General features: G+C 38.4%; 1 protein-coding gene across 1 annotated transcript; it reads right to left on the bottom strand.

Annotated features, from left to right (window-relative positions):
- Positions 1–2872: 2872 nt before the first annotated feature.
- On the bottom strand, positions 2873–16482 carry GTPBP8 (GTP binding protein 8 (putative)). The gene is made up of 6 exons (XM_046659333.1): positions 15469–16482; positions 13761–13859; positions 11943–12073; positions 10357–10456; positions 8142–8260; positions 2873–3338 (listed from the first exon to the last, which is right to left on the bottom strand). The coding sequence occupies exons 1-6, from the start codon at positions 15802–15804 to the stop codon at positions 3248–3250; spliced, it is 876 nt and encodes a 291-aa protein (XP_046515289.1). The 5' UTR covers positions 15805–16482; the 3' UTR covers positions 2873–3247.
- Positions 16483–16960: the final 478 nt, after the last annotated feature.

Raw genomic sequence — 16960 nt, 5'->3', positions numbered from 1 at the left:
CCATCCTATCATTTTATTTCCTTTCTGTTATCTGGCCTTGTTCTTTCCTTGTCTGCTTTCTGCACATTTTCCCACTTATCTGTTCTAATAGTTCTCAAACTTTAAGCTGTTTTGAGAATCACCTGGTGGGTTTAAAAATGCAGATTCCCAGTCCCCTTCAAAGAGCCTGATAAACATGCCAGGGGATGGGGCCAGAAGTCTGTTGTTTGTTTAAGATTGGTACTTGAGCTAACATCTGTTGCCAATTTTACTCTTTTTGTTTGAGGAAGATTGTCACTGAGCTAACATCTCTGCCAGTCTTCCTCCTATTTTTTTGTATGTGGGATCCCACCTCAGCATGGTTTTGATGAACCATGTGTGGGTCTGCACCCGGAATCTGAACCTGTGAACCCAAGGCTGCCGAAGTGGAGTGCACGAACTTAACCACTACACCACCAGGCTGGCCCCACAGAAGTCTGCATTTCTTAACAAGGAGCTCAGGTGATTTTGATGTAAACAGCCCAAAATGCAGTTATATCACACTGGTTTAGTATCCTTTCCTGAAGCCCTGCTAAACATCCTGATTTAAGTGAGCTCTTATCTCTAGTCACTTTTCATTTATATTCCTCCTGGTTTCCTACCAAGTTGTAGTAGCTACTTAGTGCCTTAAAATATGGACAATATCAAGGAGATCTCCTTCATGACAAGTCTGGAAACAGGCATCAGCTTCTAAGATTCTAAGATTTAAGGTCCAGTCTTGCTTCTTTTATTCACACATGACTCCCCCGAGCTGGTCAGTCTCCTTGGGCTTAGGTTCCTTCATCTGAAGTGGCAGTATGGTTCAAGAATCATAAGCTTTTACAGCTGAGAGAGACTTTGGAGATTATCCCTCACTGGAAAAACCAGAGTGGTTCCATGAGTTGTCCAAGGGGGTAATATATAAAGCCTGCACTGACTATAAGCCTAGCGTTTTTTTCTACTTCATTAATGTTCCCTTGGAGTAAGTTTTTTCATCTCCTCCTCCCATCTCCTGCCCCTTACAATTCTGGGAAAAACAGTAAAAAGCTTCACACGTGTCCACAAAATGATAATTTATAAGGAATGTAGTATTCTGTATCAGTTAAATTTCCCCAAACAACTTAAATTCAAATGTTTTAAGTTTTTAATAGTGAAATCTATACAAAACCACGACTAACCTAGTAAATTAGAAACTATTGTTAGTATCATCATAGTGAATACTAGTTTCATCACTTCTGCTGGCACTAGAACACAGGTCAGGCCATCTGTAAGAGCAGTGTGGTGGGACCTCCCCTGCGTCTCTTCAGACCCTCTTAGCCTTCTGTCTTCAGCTCCTGTGTGGGAACCAGTGTCAAGGAGGACTGGACAACTGCACCCTGCCTCCCGCTCTGGGGCTCACTTCCTGCCCCCTGGCTCCTGACAGGCTGCAGGAACCGCTCGGCACTTGGGCATGTGCAACTTGGAGGAGCTGTGGGGCTGCCCTCTCCCCTCTTCAGACAGTTCAGAGGCATATTTCATCAGGCTCCTCAGAACGTCCCTCAAGATCACACACTAGTGCCTTTGTGGCACTCAATGCATCAATGCATCCTTGACTGGCTTCCCTCCCTTCTGTTCCATTTCTCCATCACTCTTTCTTCCCTGGGATCACTTCCCAGATAAACTGTGTGCAAGCTTTTGTCTTGGGCTCTACTTTTAGGAGAACCAAAGCTAAGACAAGCAGTAAAGCAACACTGGCAGGCAGAAAGATAACTTCTAAGATAATTCTATTGTCACCATACATTTCACTTTGTGAATGCCTATATAAAAAGTTTTTTAGTTTAAAACACTGCTGATTAGAAAAGACCAGCGCTATCAACTATAAAACAACTGAAAATATATTCAGAATTGAATTTTCTGAAAAAGGCACAAAACTGTTTTACAGCGTTAATTTTTTATCCAGTCCTATTGCTATGATCTTTTAATACTCAGCCTTACTTTGAAAAGCTAAACCACTTACATGAACAGGTCAGTAGCATCTTCATAGAAATCTTTCCTATTAACTTTAGTTCAAAGTCAGGCTTTATCTTTCCATTCTGAATCTTAACGTGCCAATTCTAAACTGTCTCATCAACTTTCTTGCCCTGTACAAATCAGTTTTCTCACTTAAAAACTAGTTTTTGTTTTTTATTTTTCACTAGAGAAAATGTTACCTCCCCCATGACAGGATGCTTTCTGTGATAAATCTACCTGTGAATTTTGCTGTATCCTTGGGTTGGTTTTGCTTTACAAACATGCAAATGTCCTTGTCACATATCATACCATTTTAATCTGTACAGCTTGTGAGGTTAGAATATAAATGAAACTCAGAGAAATCAAGTAATTTCGGCAAGGTCCCACAATAATAAATATTAGAACTGGAACTTGAATTCTGGTCTTCTGATTCTGAATCCTGTGTTCGCCTGAAAGTGACTGATCCCGGCCTGAAATGACTGGTGTTTCCAGCATGGACTGACTGAAATGTTATCAATAATAATTTTTGTTTTTTATGTGAGGAAGATTGTCCCTGAGCTAACATCTGTTGCCAACCTTCCTCTTTTTGCTTGAGGAAGATTGTCCCTGAGCTGACATCTGTGCCGATCTTCCTCTATTCTGTATGTGGGACGCCTCCACAGTGTTGCTTGATGAGGGCTGTGTCGGTCTGTGTCCAGGATCTGGAACCCATGAACCCTGAGCTGCCGAAGCAGAGCATACGAACTTAACCACTATGCCACTGGGCTGGCCTCAAGAATAAATTTTTTTTTTCAAATAAGGACTCAGAAAAAAGATAAATTATAGGTATACATAAGAGCATTTATGTTCAACCTGCTTATCTGCTGAACAGAAAAGTAGCCCCTTGTTTACCTAGTCCATTTTAATATTTAAAAAGATATAGAAATTACATAATAGACATTTTCGTTAAAAGACAAAAGCCCAGTAAGTAACATGCAAACTGTTCTCTACACAGTAATAAACAGGTTTTCATGTTATAGACTTCTACATATTCTTGTTTGTCATTTGTTAAAACAGGAAAAACTATTAGCATCTGTTCTAAGGAACAGCATAATTCAATCATTTATAAACCTTTTGTCCCTCAGGCATAAATACATTCTTGCTTCTGGAAGATGCAAGTTTTAAAGCTCACGTGATTCTTCTGCAAGTTACAGACACAAAACATTTAAAACAATGTTGAAACGCTCGGTGTTAACTCCCATTGGCAGAAAGAATTTTGTCTTCAGCTGAACTGGAAGCCATGAGTCTTAAGATTTCCTGTTATATCTGCTATAAAGCATCTCAACAGATGGATTCCAGAATAGGTCACAGCACTGTGGAAAGAAAAGAAAAATCATTTTCTTCCTTCCTTCAGAGGTAGTAACACATCTGAATTCATCTAACTTAAAAAACTGTTTATAAACTCTGTGAGTTCTATGTAGGAAACAGAACATCTTCATCTGTGCCACCTTTCCTCTCCTCCCCCAGCCTCTGTGGTATTCCAAATCTGATGACCCACATGATCTCACCTACTTCCTTCAGGGCTCTGAAAATTTCACCACATCTACTATTTTGCTTTTTGTTTCCCAGGCTAAAAGTTCATTTTTTAAATTCAGGTATAAATAAAATGTATTAGTTTCAGGTGTACAACATAACCATTCAATATTTGTATATATTGTGAAATGATCACCACAATAAGTCTAGTTAACATCCGTCATCATAAATAGTTACAAATTTTTTTTTTCTTGTGGTGAGGACGTTTAAGATCTCCTCTCTTAGAAACTTTCAAATATGCAATATAGTATTAACTATAGTCACCATGCTGTATATTACATCGCCATGACTTATTTTGCAAAATAACTGCAAGTTTGTACCTATTGACCACCTTCACCCATTTCTCTGACCCCCCCCACCAATCTCTTCTCTATATCTATGAGCTTGTTATTATTGTTTTTTTTTAATTCCATGTATAAGTAAGATCATACAGTATTTGTCTTTCTTTGTCTGACTCATTTCACTTAGCATAATGCCCTCAAGGTCCATTCAGGTTGTCACATATGGCAAGATATCATTCTTTTTTATGGCTGAATAGTACTCCACTGTGTATATCTACCACACCTTCTTTATCCATTCATCCATCGATGAATACTTAGGTTGTTTCCACATCTTGACTATTGAAAATAATGCAGTAGTGAACACGGGGGTGCATATATCTTTTTGAATTAGTTTTCGTTTTTTTCAGATAAATACCCAGGAGTACCATTGCTGGATCATATGGTAGTTATATTTTTAATTTTTTCAGGAACCTACATACATACATTCCATAGTGGCTACACCAGTTTACATTTCCATTAACAATGCACAAGCGTTCCCTTTTCTCCAACATTCTTGCCAACACTTGTTATTTCTTGTCTTTTTATTAATAACCATTCTAACAGGCACAAGATGATCTCATTGTGGTTTTTATTTTCATTTCCCTATGATTAGTGATGTTGACCATCTTTTCATGTACCTGTTAGCCACCTGTGTATCTTCTTTGGAAAAACGTCTGTTCATATCCTCTGTCCATTTATTTTCTTTTCTGCTTTATCTCCGCAAAGCCCCCCAGTACATAGTTGTATATTTTTTTTAGTTGTGGGTCCTTCTAGTTGTGGCATTGTCCATTTCTTAATTGGATTTTTTTTGCTATTGAGTTCTTTATATGTATTTTAGATATTAACCCCTTATCAGATACATGATTTGCAAATATTTTCTCCTATTAACTTGGTTGCTTTTTCATTTTGTTGATGATTTCCTTTCCTGTGCAGAAGCTGTTTAATTTGATGAAGTCCCACTTGTTTATTTTTGCTTTTGTTGCCTTTGCTTTTGGAGTGAGATCCAAAAACTCGTCACCAAGACTAATGTCAAGGAGCTTACCACCTATGTTTTCTTCTAGGAGTTTCATGGTTTCAAGTCTTACATTCAAGTCTTTAATCCATTTTGAGTTAAATTTTGCGTATGGCCTAAGACAGTGGTCCAGTTTTCCCAACACCATTTATTGAAAAGACCATCTTTCCCCCACTGTATATTCTTGATTCCTTTGTCATAAATTAATTGACCATATATACATGGGTTTATTTCTGGGCTCTCTATTCTGTTCCATTGATCTGTGTGTCTGTTTCTTTGCCAATTCCATACTGTTTTGATTGCTTTAGCTTTCTAATACAGTTTGAAATCAGGGAGCATGATGCCTCCAGCTTTGTTCTTCTTTCTCAAGATTGCTTTGGCTATTCAGGGTCTTTTGTAGTTCCATACAAGTTTTAGGATTATTTGTTCTATTTCTGTGAAAAATGCCACTGGAATATCTTCTATTTTGCTTTGTATTTCCCAGATTAAAAGTGTTGATCTCTTCAACTTGTTCTTTTTGTGGCAAAGATTCAATCACCTTGATTTTCATGATTTATTTTTTAAATTATCATTACCATTATTGTGTCTATTATTTATCTATCTGTCTTACTACATTCATCTATATCCATTCATCCATTTGTCAGCATGGAAATGATGACCTCATGGTTTCTCAGGATACATGGATCTTTATGGATACACTGTGACTTTTATGGATACAGGTTTGATGTCTATAAAACAGGCAAAATATTTTCTGTTGTATTGCTAATTCCCTTCTTGATAAACCATAGCATTTTAGACTTTTTGATCAAAGCTGCCTGCTTGAGAACAGCCCATAATGATTCTTGAGATAGAAGTGAAGTTGTACATATAGAGTATAAAGGAGAGATACAAATTGGATAGTCCACACACTAACTATGGCACCTTGAACTCATCTGCAACATTGCTGTCAACTCATGATTTTCTTTGTCCTTGGAGTCAGTTCTCATTTGCTTACAACTTCACTACATAGAAAACCACAGAAGCAAGTATACAATGCCTACTTATATATTTCTTCCATACCATTTATAAAAACAGACTGAAGCCAGTAACAGTCTTTAGGGGCCTTTCACCATTTACACTGCTCTGCTTAGCTGGGGCAGAGTTCAGACATGAAGGTTAGCACTTCACTTTTGCGTACACACTTAACAGCCAAACCTCACTGGACTACATGTCTACCAACACTTCCACTTTTCTCTCACCAAGATCATAGAGAAAGAGAAAGAAAGAAAACCTGACTTATTTTATAATAATTATTCTGTGAATAGGCCAGACTTCCTTCTGGAAAGATGGACTGGGACTTGGTCATGTAAACAAAAGCACGGAGTATATATCTACTTTCTGAATTGGGTTTTCAAAGCTATAGAGGATAGCCTGCCAATTTCCTGTACGTGGTCACTGTGGTACAAAGGACGGTGAAGTTCTTGAAAGCCAGCAGGCCCCCATCTCAATTCTTACTGTGTGCGTTCGCCACCTATGCAGTGTGCTGGTCACTTATGGTGAGTATGGTGACAGCAGTGCTTCCAGGGCCATGCAGCAGAGAATGCTGGCATATCTAAAGAAGGGGATGCCTCTAAAAAGTCCCGGGAATCTGATAACCTGGGTTGTTAGCCTGACCTGCTATTTACTGACTGACCTTTGCAAGGAAGGAAACTAACATTTATTCTGTGGCTAGTGTGTGTCTATTGCTCACAATACATTTTATTTAATCCTTCTAACAATCACATTTTTACTAGTGAGAAAACAGATTCAAAGGAAAATGAATTTGTTCAAAAACGAAATAAGCTGCTTTAAAATCTATAGCCAAGAAATAGAGGAACCATGCAAAACCACGGCTGTTTGACCCTAAGGCGCATGCTCTATTTCGGCAAATACCTCTCTGCAACTCACATCGCCTCTCCAATCTGTAACCGTATCTGTGAAATGGGGGTGTGCACTGTGAGGAGCGATTAAGTGTTCTGAATGATCTAATGACATAACCTCCCCCAAGACCATCTGTTTTCATATAGCTCTAGCTGTTCTTAATGTCGAGCCACAATCTATCCTGATTAGTCTAGTGGCACATAGCTTAGAGCAGTGTGGCCTACTGCTCGAGCACGCCCTTGTTTTGAACACTATACTTCTATTAACGTAGTGCAGAAAGCATTGAGTTTTTCCCCAGCCCCATTATGCAGTTAATTCCAACTCAGCTTACAGGCAACTTAATTTTGTTCTTCAATAAATGCTGCTGTTAAGCCATGATTTGCCCATCTTATGTTTGTGTTACCTTTTCAGCTAAAATATCACTTCCTTCTTCTTAAACAGTTAAAAGAAACAGCTATTTTTTATGATAATGCTCAGGCCTCTAAGAAGAATTAGGATGTCATTTCTGCCCCTGGGAGTTTCTGTCGTATATGTGGGACACACGGAAATGAATGGGACACATGCTTGAATGTAAGCCAAGGGAGAAAAGCATTTTGTAGGAATGAATGAAGAGGGATTCTGACAGGCTTGTTGATAAATACACACAATTTAAACGTGATCTGGATCGGTAGGACCTAGAATGACTGCTTAGAGGACAGTTTCATTTCACATACAACTGTTATTGGGTGCCTTCCACAAAGAAGTTAGAGTACGAAAACCACAGGGGAGTGGCTCTGCTACGGTACAGGGTACTTGCTGTACCCAAGGTACACACTGAAAGTACAAACTCAAGCTTCATCGCTAAACTACATCTGATGTCTCAGAAATTGCCGGCTCAGGAAATAACCACTCCGTCTGCTCCCAATGCTTAATTCTAACTTGTACGAAGCGTTTTTTTTTTTTATATATGGTCCTTTTAAAGGAAAACTTTTATCCTTCACAGCCTGAATGCTCTTTCTACTAAAGACTCATTGTTTTTCTTCAGAATTGAGAAAGGGAAGGTAGTATCTTTATTGTGGCTGTTCTTTAGCTGATTTTAAAAGGTAAAAAGTTTTCACTTCTGCTGTGGTTTAGGCTGAGGTAGAAAGAGAATGAAGATACCTACAGGGAAGATCCAGCAAGAATCTGCAGAAGGAAGAAAGAATAGAGGGATGAAAAAAATAAAAATGTTGATGGGTTGTACCAGCAAATCATGGCTAAGTGCATGGTCTTCCAAATTCCTCTAATTTTAGGTGGTACCTCAATTTAAGAAACACTCATTTAATACTAAAGGTTGTTAGTACATTAAGTTACAAAAACAATTCAACTCTTACCTCACAGGAAACAACTGAGGAAAACATCCTTGTGTTTTAGTGTCAACAAATTTCTGGATCTGAAGCACTTGTTTTAAAAGATGTCCCTTGGAAGATTTGTCAATTTTTGTTAATACCATCTGTAAGGAAATAAATATTTAAGCATTAGAAATAAAGTATTTCTTAATATAGAGTTTTACATATTTTAGCTACAAATTTTCAATAACAACTAGGTGACCCATGCAAGTTTCTTAATCTCTCCAGTTGTTTCCCAGCTATAAAAGAAAAGCAATACCCCCAATGGAGTTACTGTGAAGCCTGAGTGAGTTAACGTATGCATTGTATAAAGCATACACTGCGTGTTCCTGTTTACCGCTGCCTGAGGCCCCATCATGGATTCAAGGCCAGTGAAAAGGACCCTGGAGCCATATCTGCAATTGCCATAAGTCAAATGTTTTATATGATCACCATATATATGTGGTCTAAGATATATAAGTGAGTATTATTAGGTTGATCCTTATAAAATTGCCAACTTATAATCAATTTTGACTTACAAAATAGTTCCACCTTATATGTAACAATCTAAAGTAAAAATTAGAAATCAGGCTATTTTTAGGTTGTATCCACTGTAGTTATATTCCAAGTTATATACATTTATATTCCAAGTAACCAGAGAATTTACTAGGCTTTCTAGTAATTACTTATAATAATTTACTTATTCAAAGGCAATTTCATACTAGAGGAAGGTCAAGGCATGGATGATTACAAAATCAATTAAAAAGTAAAACCTTGATCTATCAGGTTTTCCTGGGGAATTTCTATAAAATTAAATTTCCTGATTAATCACTTATGCTTTTCAGTTATGAAAAATGTTAATGGCAGAAAGAGAGAAAAGCAGAAAGTGTGCGGTTTCTAATGACCTGTGAATCACTCCAAATGGGAGTCTTTCCTCAGAGAGGCAAATATGCTGATATTTAAATGGAGATATAATTCCTCTATCACAATCTCTTTTCCAAAGAAGAAAGTAATATTTCCTTAAAGTTAGAACTGAGGACAATGTATGATTTCACAAGCTGGTCCCTATGATACTAAATCAGGAATAGTATTACTTAATAAAGCCAGTTTGGCAATATTTGGGCATTTTTAACCATGTGACTAAGTTTATCAATCCTTTGGCTCCTCATACGGTAAGTTATCTCTAATAGTTCACAGGGTTTTTCCAACAATTCCATAACCCCAAGAATACAAAAAAGTTGTTGACTAGTAACACGGTTTGATTTGCATTAAACTCCACTGTTACATTTTAGTGGTTTTCTGACATTTTTTGGAAACCAAATTATTATCAATGTATTCTTCACTTTTCCTTTAAAAGGAACTTTAAGAGTGCTATTTTATCTCGAAAACCCTTGAAGCAAAATAAATGTGGATACCAACCTATTAATCTGTATTCTATTCTAGGGCAAACTACAGAAAGAACACTGGTAAGATATTACTGGAAGAAATTTTGTTTTCTTTAAGAAAATAAAAATCCTACTTGTGTGCTGGAGCCTGCTATGTTCCTGTAATGGTTCTTAAATTCCAAATCAGTTTAGCAAATTTTTCAATTGCAGTTTTATTTACATTCTGATACGTACTATCTGCCAACCTGCTATTAAAGAGCTACTAGCATGTTTTAGACAATCACTTATATTGCCATAAAAAAATATAAAGAAAAGCACTTAGGAATACTAAGTAACAGCTTAAAAATCTTTCCTTTGACTCGAATTTCAAAGACTTAAAGCTGAGAGAAGGCAAAGAGAATAAAAGTACCACAGAATTTATTTTAATATTAATGGCTCATAACCAAAAAGATTATTCAAAAGGTACTCCTTTATCTCTTGAGAAGACAAGACACGCTCATTCATTAGAAAGACACACACACAGAGCCAGCCCTGATGGCTCAGTCGTTAAAGCTCAGCATGCTCTGCTTCGGCCTCCCGGGTTTGGTTTCTGGGCGTGGAACCACACCGCTCATCTGTCACTAGCCATGCTGTGGCGGCAGCTCACTCAGAAGAACTAGAAGGACCTACAACTATGTACTGGGTCTTTGGGGAGAAAAAAAAAGAGAGACAGAGAGAGAGGAAGATTGGCAACAGATGTTAGCTCAGCACAAATCTCTCCCAGAAAAAGACAGACACACACACACACACACAACTGGTATTTCTAATCACAAGCATGATTCAAAAGAAATACTTACCACGTAAGGTAATGCAAATTCTTCACACATTTCTACAGCAATATTGTCTGTTTTTTGAATTCCGACAACACTATCCACTAACAAAAATGTTCTCATCAAACTATAAGAATGCAAAAAATGACGATTAATGGCAATACAAAATACACTCATTCATTTCTCCCTCTGACCCTCATGATACTAAGAAATTTCCCTTTGAGAAGCCAGCCCCGTGGCCAAGTGGTTAAGTTCACTCCCTCTGCTGCGGTGGCCCAGGGTTTCGCTGGTTCAGATCCTGGGCACAGACATGGCACCACTCATCAGGCCACGCTGAGGCGGCGTCACATATGCCACAACTAGAAGGATCTGCAACTAAAATATACAACTATCTACTGAGGGGATTTGGGGAGAAAAAGCAGAAGAAAAAAAAAAAAGATTGGCAACAGTTGTTGGTTCAGGTGCCAATCTCTTAAAAAAAAAAAAAGAAATTTCCCTTTGAATAATTCTCGATCCAAAATTTAAAAATTTCTTTAGGCAAACGGAATTCTCAATTCACCAGGAAGTGCATCCTACAGTCCAATAGGTCTCAATGCTATTTAGTTTCAATAACTAAATTCACTAAATATTCATTTATTTCAATATCATGTATTGAACATATGACACTCTGCCTGGGACTGGATACAAAGATGAGTGAGCCCCTTCCTTTAAGAGCTTGAACTCTAGTGAGAAAAGGAGGCATGACCCAATTAACTATAAGTTATCATAAAAATGTCTAAATTTTCAAACATTACTTTAAAACCAACAGATAACAGAAACCAGATACACATTTTGCATTTTCTTGTGTAAATATTTCATCTTAGTTTCTATGTAAAGTCACAACAAGCAAGACACACGTAAACACTTTTTTACACTTCAAAAGTTTAACTTAATTTTTCCATATATCAGGCAAGGCTTGAAAAATACAACTGCCAGGGGCTGGGCCAGTGGCACAGTGGTTAAGTTTGCATGCTCTGCTTTGGTGGCCCGGGGTTCAAAGGTTCAGATCCCGGGCACAGACATACACACTGCTTATCAAGCCATGCTGTGGCAGCGTCCCACATACAAAACAGAGGAAGACTGACACAGATGTTAGCTCAGGGCTGATCTTCCTCACTGAAAAAAAAAAAAAGATAGAACTACCTATGGAGACAATACAAAGGTAACACTTACAGAGGATGTGATCTCAGAAGTATTTTAAGAATGATCAGAATTTAGTGAAGTTTATTTAAATCTGGTAAATACCAAATTAACCCACAATTTTCATTTGCAAAATTAGCCAGCTAAGAGTTTGGTATAAAAAAATTAATAAACTCTGCTGAAGTACTATTTATAGTCTCAATTTAGGAAAACATTTGAATTTAAGATTAAGCTAACCTATAGGAAAAAACTAACCAAGCAGTACATACCTTGGTCCTAAATATTGTATTGGAGAATATTCTGAGAATAAAATGGCCTTTCTAAAAGAAGTCATTTGATAAAACTGAAGTGTTCATTATGTGCAGAATGCTCTATTAATGAAACCATGCTTTTGGGTTAAATGTATAACTATCATAAGAAATGTTTTTCCTTACTTCTTTCGTTCTTTTAGATAGGTCTCTACCATGTCAACAAAATCTTCAGGTGCTCTATAGCCATAACCTGGCATGTCCACCAATGTAAAATATTTTCCAACTTTGAAAAAATTCATTTTCTTTGTGTGCCCCTGATAAAGTAAATGGAAAAACAAAAGCTTCCTTAAAATATGTCCTTCATAAATTTCATGACTCAAAATATTTTCTATTCAATCAACAATATTTGTTAAAAGCCTAAGCAATCTATGGATCATCCTAGCTGTGCTGATGACACAGGAAGAGAAGACAGAAGGGAAGTGGCTAGAGATGAGCTTAGATGATACCACTTCTCCCCTCCAGTTCATTTCTTTTTTTAAAAAAGAATCTAAATGACTTAAGAAAAACTTTAGATTCCATATGAGAAATATGTAGGCAAAATATTTTGGAGTCTTTCCTATTTTGTTATCCCTCCTTCAGTGAAAAAGTTACCCTGTTCTAAATGGTGTGACTGCATTCGTCAGTATTCTCTGATGAATAATGTATCTCCCCTTAAAGAGGAATGATTACGGCACAAATAGGTTAAATTAAATGCTTACCGTCAGTCACGCAGGTTTTCATAAAACCTAGATGCAAAGCCTGACAGTTTATTACACTAGACTACTGCTTCCCTAAATCAAGATGTTTTGCATGTTTCATTAGATGGGTTTTAGTGCTTTCATTAAAACATTTTCTAAAACACATACAACACTATATCTATGCAACTAAAATTGACATAAAGACGATAAAAGTGGTTTATTCATGGTTTTGTGTCCACAGACATTTATTAATCAGAAAAGGAAAGATTAAGATAAACAATCTGAAAAGTCAATTATTTGGAACTTAGAACAAATATTTTCAGAGGAAAGCTTTTATAAATGGTGCTTAGGTTCCCAGTTGGCTTATGTGTCTATCTTTGGGAAAATGATTTTAGAATTACAGATCAGGAATGTCAAGAATTTCTCCTATTGTCCTCCCACAGCATGAAAGGAACCCCCTACACAGAGGTGAAGTTTTGCTGGGTCATCTGGTGAGGCAGGGCAGGAATGAGGATGGGGGGTAACAAATGACAACACTCACCAGTGATGGAGCCAGGGAATCAGCTACGTGAAGAAGTGGGGAGCAGAGAAAACTAGTGAAGCCTCATGGAAGGGTTCCAATGAAAGGAGAGGGGGGCAGTGAGCACTGGGCTGGTGGGAACATTCTGTCATGGATAGATAATAAAGTGAGGGGAACTGGGGGTGAGATTTGAGGAAAGGGTATCTTTAGCATCGGTAGAGTCTGCATCATCGAGAAGGAAGTGGAGGAAATTAGAAAATGACGGAAAGCTACTACACCAGACTGGCTGGGATAATAAGCACATAATGTGGCCCTGGGTAAACTGGGGACTGCCTGATTGGTGTATGTTATGAGTTGGCAAGGTATACGAAATTATAGGAGGAAAAAAAACACTTCAAAGCTGTTTCTTCTAAAATCAATGTAGAACTAGATGATCGTTCTCCCGGAAGCAAATACAGAATGACAATAGAACAACTCTCTGGAAAAGATCTGGACCGAGGAAGATTTTCCAAAGATCTTTCCTAAAGATTTCCTAAAGATCTGGCTAGACTACTAAAATGAGTCCAGACACACTTCCTTTTCTTCAGAGAAATACACAAGCATTAATGAAATGTCTTAATTCACTACTTGTTTGAAAGAATCACTTTTCTAGGAACTTAGCAATTACGACTTCCTGTGCCTCCCAACATTTATTATTCATCTTAGTTCACAGACAGTTCAGACATAATATAAATTTCAACATACCGGTTTTTTGGAGACTCTGACTTCAACATCTGGGGCCAGTGAAAATAAAGCCTTTATTAGAGAGGATTTTCCAACATTGCTTCTGCCTATAAAACACACCTTATACAAGAAAAAAGAAGATAATTGAGTACTAGTTTATATATATATTTTTATTTTATGCTGTATGTCATATTAACTGCAAAAATCTGCCAACCTATTTAGTCTTGCCTCGCCATAAAAAGTGGCTTATGTTTAGTCAAACCTGAAATTCTAACATACAGCTACTATCTACTGAATGATTTCAATGAGCCAAGTACTGTTCTAAGCACTTAACATATATTTTATTTACTTTTTACAACATCTCCGTGAGGTCAGTAATATTATTATTCCCGTCTTACAGATGATAAAACTAGAGGCAGAGACAGATTAAATAACTCGCCCCAAATTATACAGCTAGAAAGTGAAGGAGCTGGAATTTGAACTCAGGAATTCTATATCCAGAATCTGTGCTTTTAATTACACTATGCTACTCAAGAATACCTGCAAGCATTCCCGATTCACAAAGCTTTTTGAAGTTAAAAACTAGATGCATTTCAACAAAACTGGTTCTAAAGTACAACCACACATTTGGAACCGCATTTCCCCACACACTCTATGAGGACACTGCAACACCGTTGTAATTAAGAGGTTATTCCTTTTCCGGCTCTCTCTTGTTCCAATTAAGCTTTTCTCCTTTAGTCCTCTATAGTGTAGAAACCAACAAAATATTCCTGATACTAACCCTTAATATACATGGCTCTGCTTTTTAACACAATACTGAAGGCGGTACAATACCAGTGGTTCTAAACGAGGGCAGTACCGCCCCCTGGGGGGTGTTTTGGAAATTTTTAAGGGCATTTCTGGTTACCAACGATTGGGTGGCATTTAACCGGCAGCGGCCAGGGATCCTATTTATTTTGCAAAACTGAGGGCAGTCCTTAAAAATGCATTGATCGGAGTCCTGCATAAATTCAAATGCTCTGCCAGATTAAATCCAATGATAATACAGAGATAATAAAACTGAATTTTAAAAATGAATTACACAAAAAGTCCAGTCATTTTGAAGCTTAAATCGAAAAGCGATACTACCTCAAAATTATTAAATGATTTATGTACTCTTAAATTACTACAGCAGTTCTAAATATATTAGAAGACAAGTTTCGGTGCAGTGCTGCAGTGACTGCAAATATGTAAGAAGATACGAGCCTTCTTTCAGCAGACTTAGAACAAAATATTTTAAACTGCAGGACATGCATAAAACGCACACTCAGGGAATTTCAGCAAAGTTTTTTTAAAAACTTACATTATTGCCATCTCTATATTTTTGCACATGATAGGAAATTTAGATTGGGTGAAAATTACATATCGATAGGGATTACCTCATTTGTGAAACTACTATGCTTTTCATATCCTTCACTTTTTCTAATTTGTCTCGGCATGTTCTCCCTCCTTTAATTACATAGGAAAAAGATAAAAAGGCAATGTTTTGAATGTTTAGTTTGGGTTTGAAAACCTTTTAAAGTCTTCTATATTCATCACCAAACTAATTAAAGTGATACATGCTTATTTAGTTAAGATAATTATATGCGTCCACACAAAGCTAGAAAATAGCTCTCGTTCGTTGACAAGAAACAGGTGATATGAAAATCCCCGCCAAGCCCGCGCGACCAGCGGGCGGCCGCGCTCTCACCTCCGGCCGGGGGAGGGCCGGGGCGTGGTCCAGGCGCTCGGCGGAGCTCAGGTACTCGATGCGGTTCTGAGCGGTGGCCGTGAAGATGCTCTCCGCCCTCGCGATGTCTTCCAGGCTCGGGTCGAAGATCTTCAGGTGAAACTCACGCTTTGAGTCGGGGACGAGGTGCCGCTCGAGTTCCTGTAGCGGGAACACGAGTTTTGTCAATTGCTTCTTTGGCAGCCGCAGAACCTCCGCGAAAGCCTGGGATGTGCTGTAAGCTCGGCGCACGCGCCCCAGCGCCGCCGGCATCTCAAAAAGCCTGCCCAGGCCAGGTCGCAGCCCCGGTGCGGCCATTTTCCTCTCCCAGAAGCCCCGCAGCGGGACCTCATTCCTAGGGTCTCGGCTGCGTGTGCGTGACTCCGCTCCCGCTACGCCTGCTGGGAATTGTAGTCTCCGCTTTCCTCGCTCGTTCTCGCCTAAGCTCTGGGGGTCCAGGATACCGAGGCAGGAGTTGCTCCCTTTGCTGGCTGCCTTTCGCACTCTGTCCCCGATGACTGTGACTTTGACTTGTATGTCGCAGTGAGGAGACTGTTTAACGGTTTCCAGAGGTGAAAAGACATGTCTGACTGTTTGGTCCTTGAGTCTCAAGCAAAGGAGAAAACGTGTGAAGCTCTGGTGGATTCCAGGCCCGTTTGCACTTCACAGTTTCTGCTTATCTCACGGATCATTGACGTTGACGACACATCGCTAGGAAACTTTTGTGAAAAAAGAACAGGGCTGATGAGAAATGGGGGTGAAGCAGCACCTGGTTTTCAGGGGAGAGACTGCCCATATTTCAGCCTCCTCCAAACCTGCAGGAAATGTCATTAAATTTTAGAGATTTCTTACAGAATAAAAGCAAAAACAATTTTGCACCGGTGTTATGGAGTTGTTTCGTGGAAGTTACATTCTGACATCTTATTTCAAAAGTTTCTTCTCAAAGCAATTCAAACTGATCAGCCCTGGAATGGCAGACACAGGTATCGTATGATGAAATGAGTAACTGAAAGATAGTCCTACTTAAAAAACTATAGGTCTTGTAAAACATCAGCAACAAACAGCGGAGGAATATTAACTCCCGGCCCTTTGAGCAGTTCCCCAGGTTGTTCAATGAATGAATGTGATACAAAAATTAATGAACAGGACCGAGGACTTTGAGAGCAGCCTGACCTGTGGCTGGCTGGCTAATTTTTTATTTTTTTTTTTAAGATTTTTTTTATTTTTTCCTTTTTCTCCCCAAGAGCAGCCTGACCTGTGGCTGGCTGGCTAATTTTTTATTTTTCTTTTAAAGATTTTTTTTATTTTTTCCTTTTTCTCCCCAAAGCCCCCCGGTACATAGTTGTATATTCTTCGTTGTGGGTCCTTCTAGTTGTGGTATGTGGGACGCTGCCTCAGCGTGGTTTGATGAGCAGTGCCATGTCGGCACCCAGGATTCGAACCAAGGAAACACTGGGCCGCCTGCAGCAGAGTG

The sequence above is a fragment of the Equus quagga genome, chromosome 4 (genome assembly GCF_021613505.1).
Source record: "Equus quagga isolate Etosha38 chromosome 4, UCLA_HA_Equagga_1.0, whole genome shotgun sequence".
Classification (NCBI taxonomy): domain Eukaryota; kingdom Metazoa; phylum Chordata; class Mammalia; order Perissodactyla; family Equidae; genus Equus; species Equus quagga.
This window is presented reverse-complemented; position numbering and strand designations above follow the sequence as displayed.

Coding starts and splice junctions, on each gene's coding strand:
- GTPBP8 (XM_046659333.1), bottom strand. CDS start 15,804: ATGGCCGCACCGGGGCTGCGACCTGGCCTGGGCAGGCTTTTTGAGATG. Junction 12,074..13,760: donor TCAGAGTCTCCAAAAAACCG/GTATGTTGAAAT, acceptor TTACTTTATCAG/GGGCACACAAAGAAAATGAA. Junction 8,261..10,356: donor AATTTGCATTACCTTACGTG/GTAAGTATTTCT, acceptor ATTTCCTTACAG/ATGGTATTAACAAAAATTGA.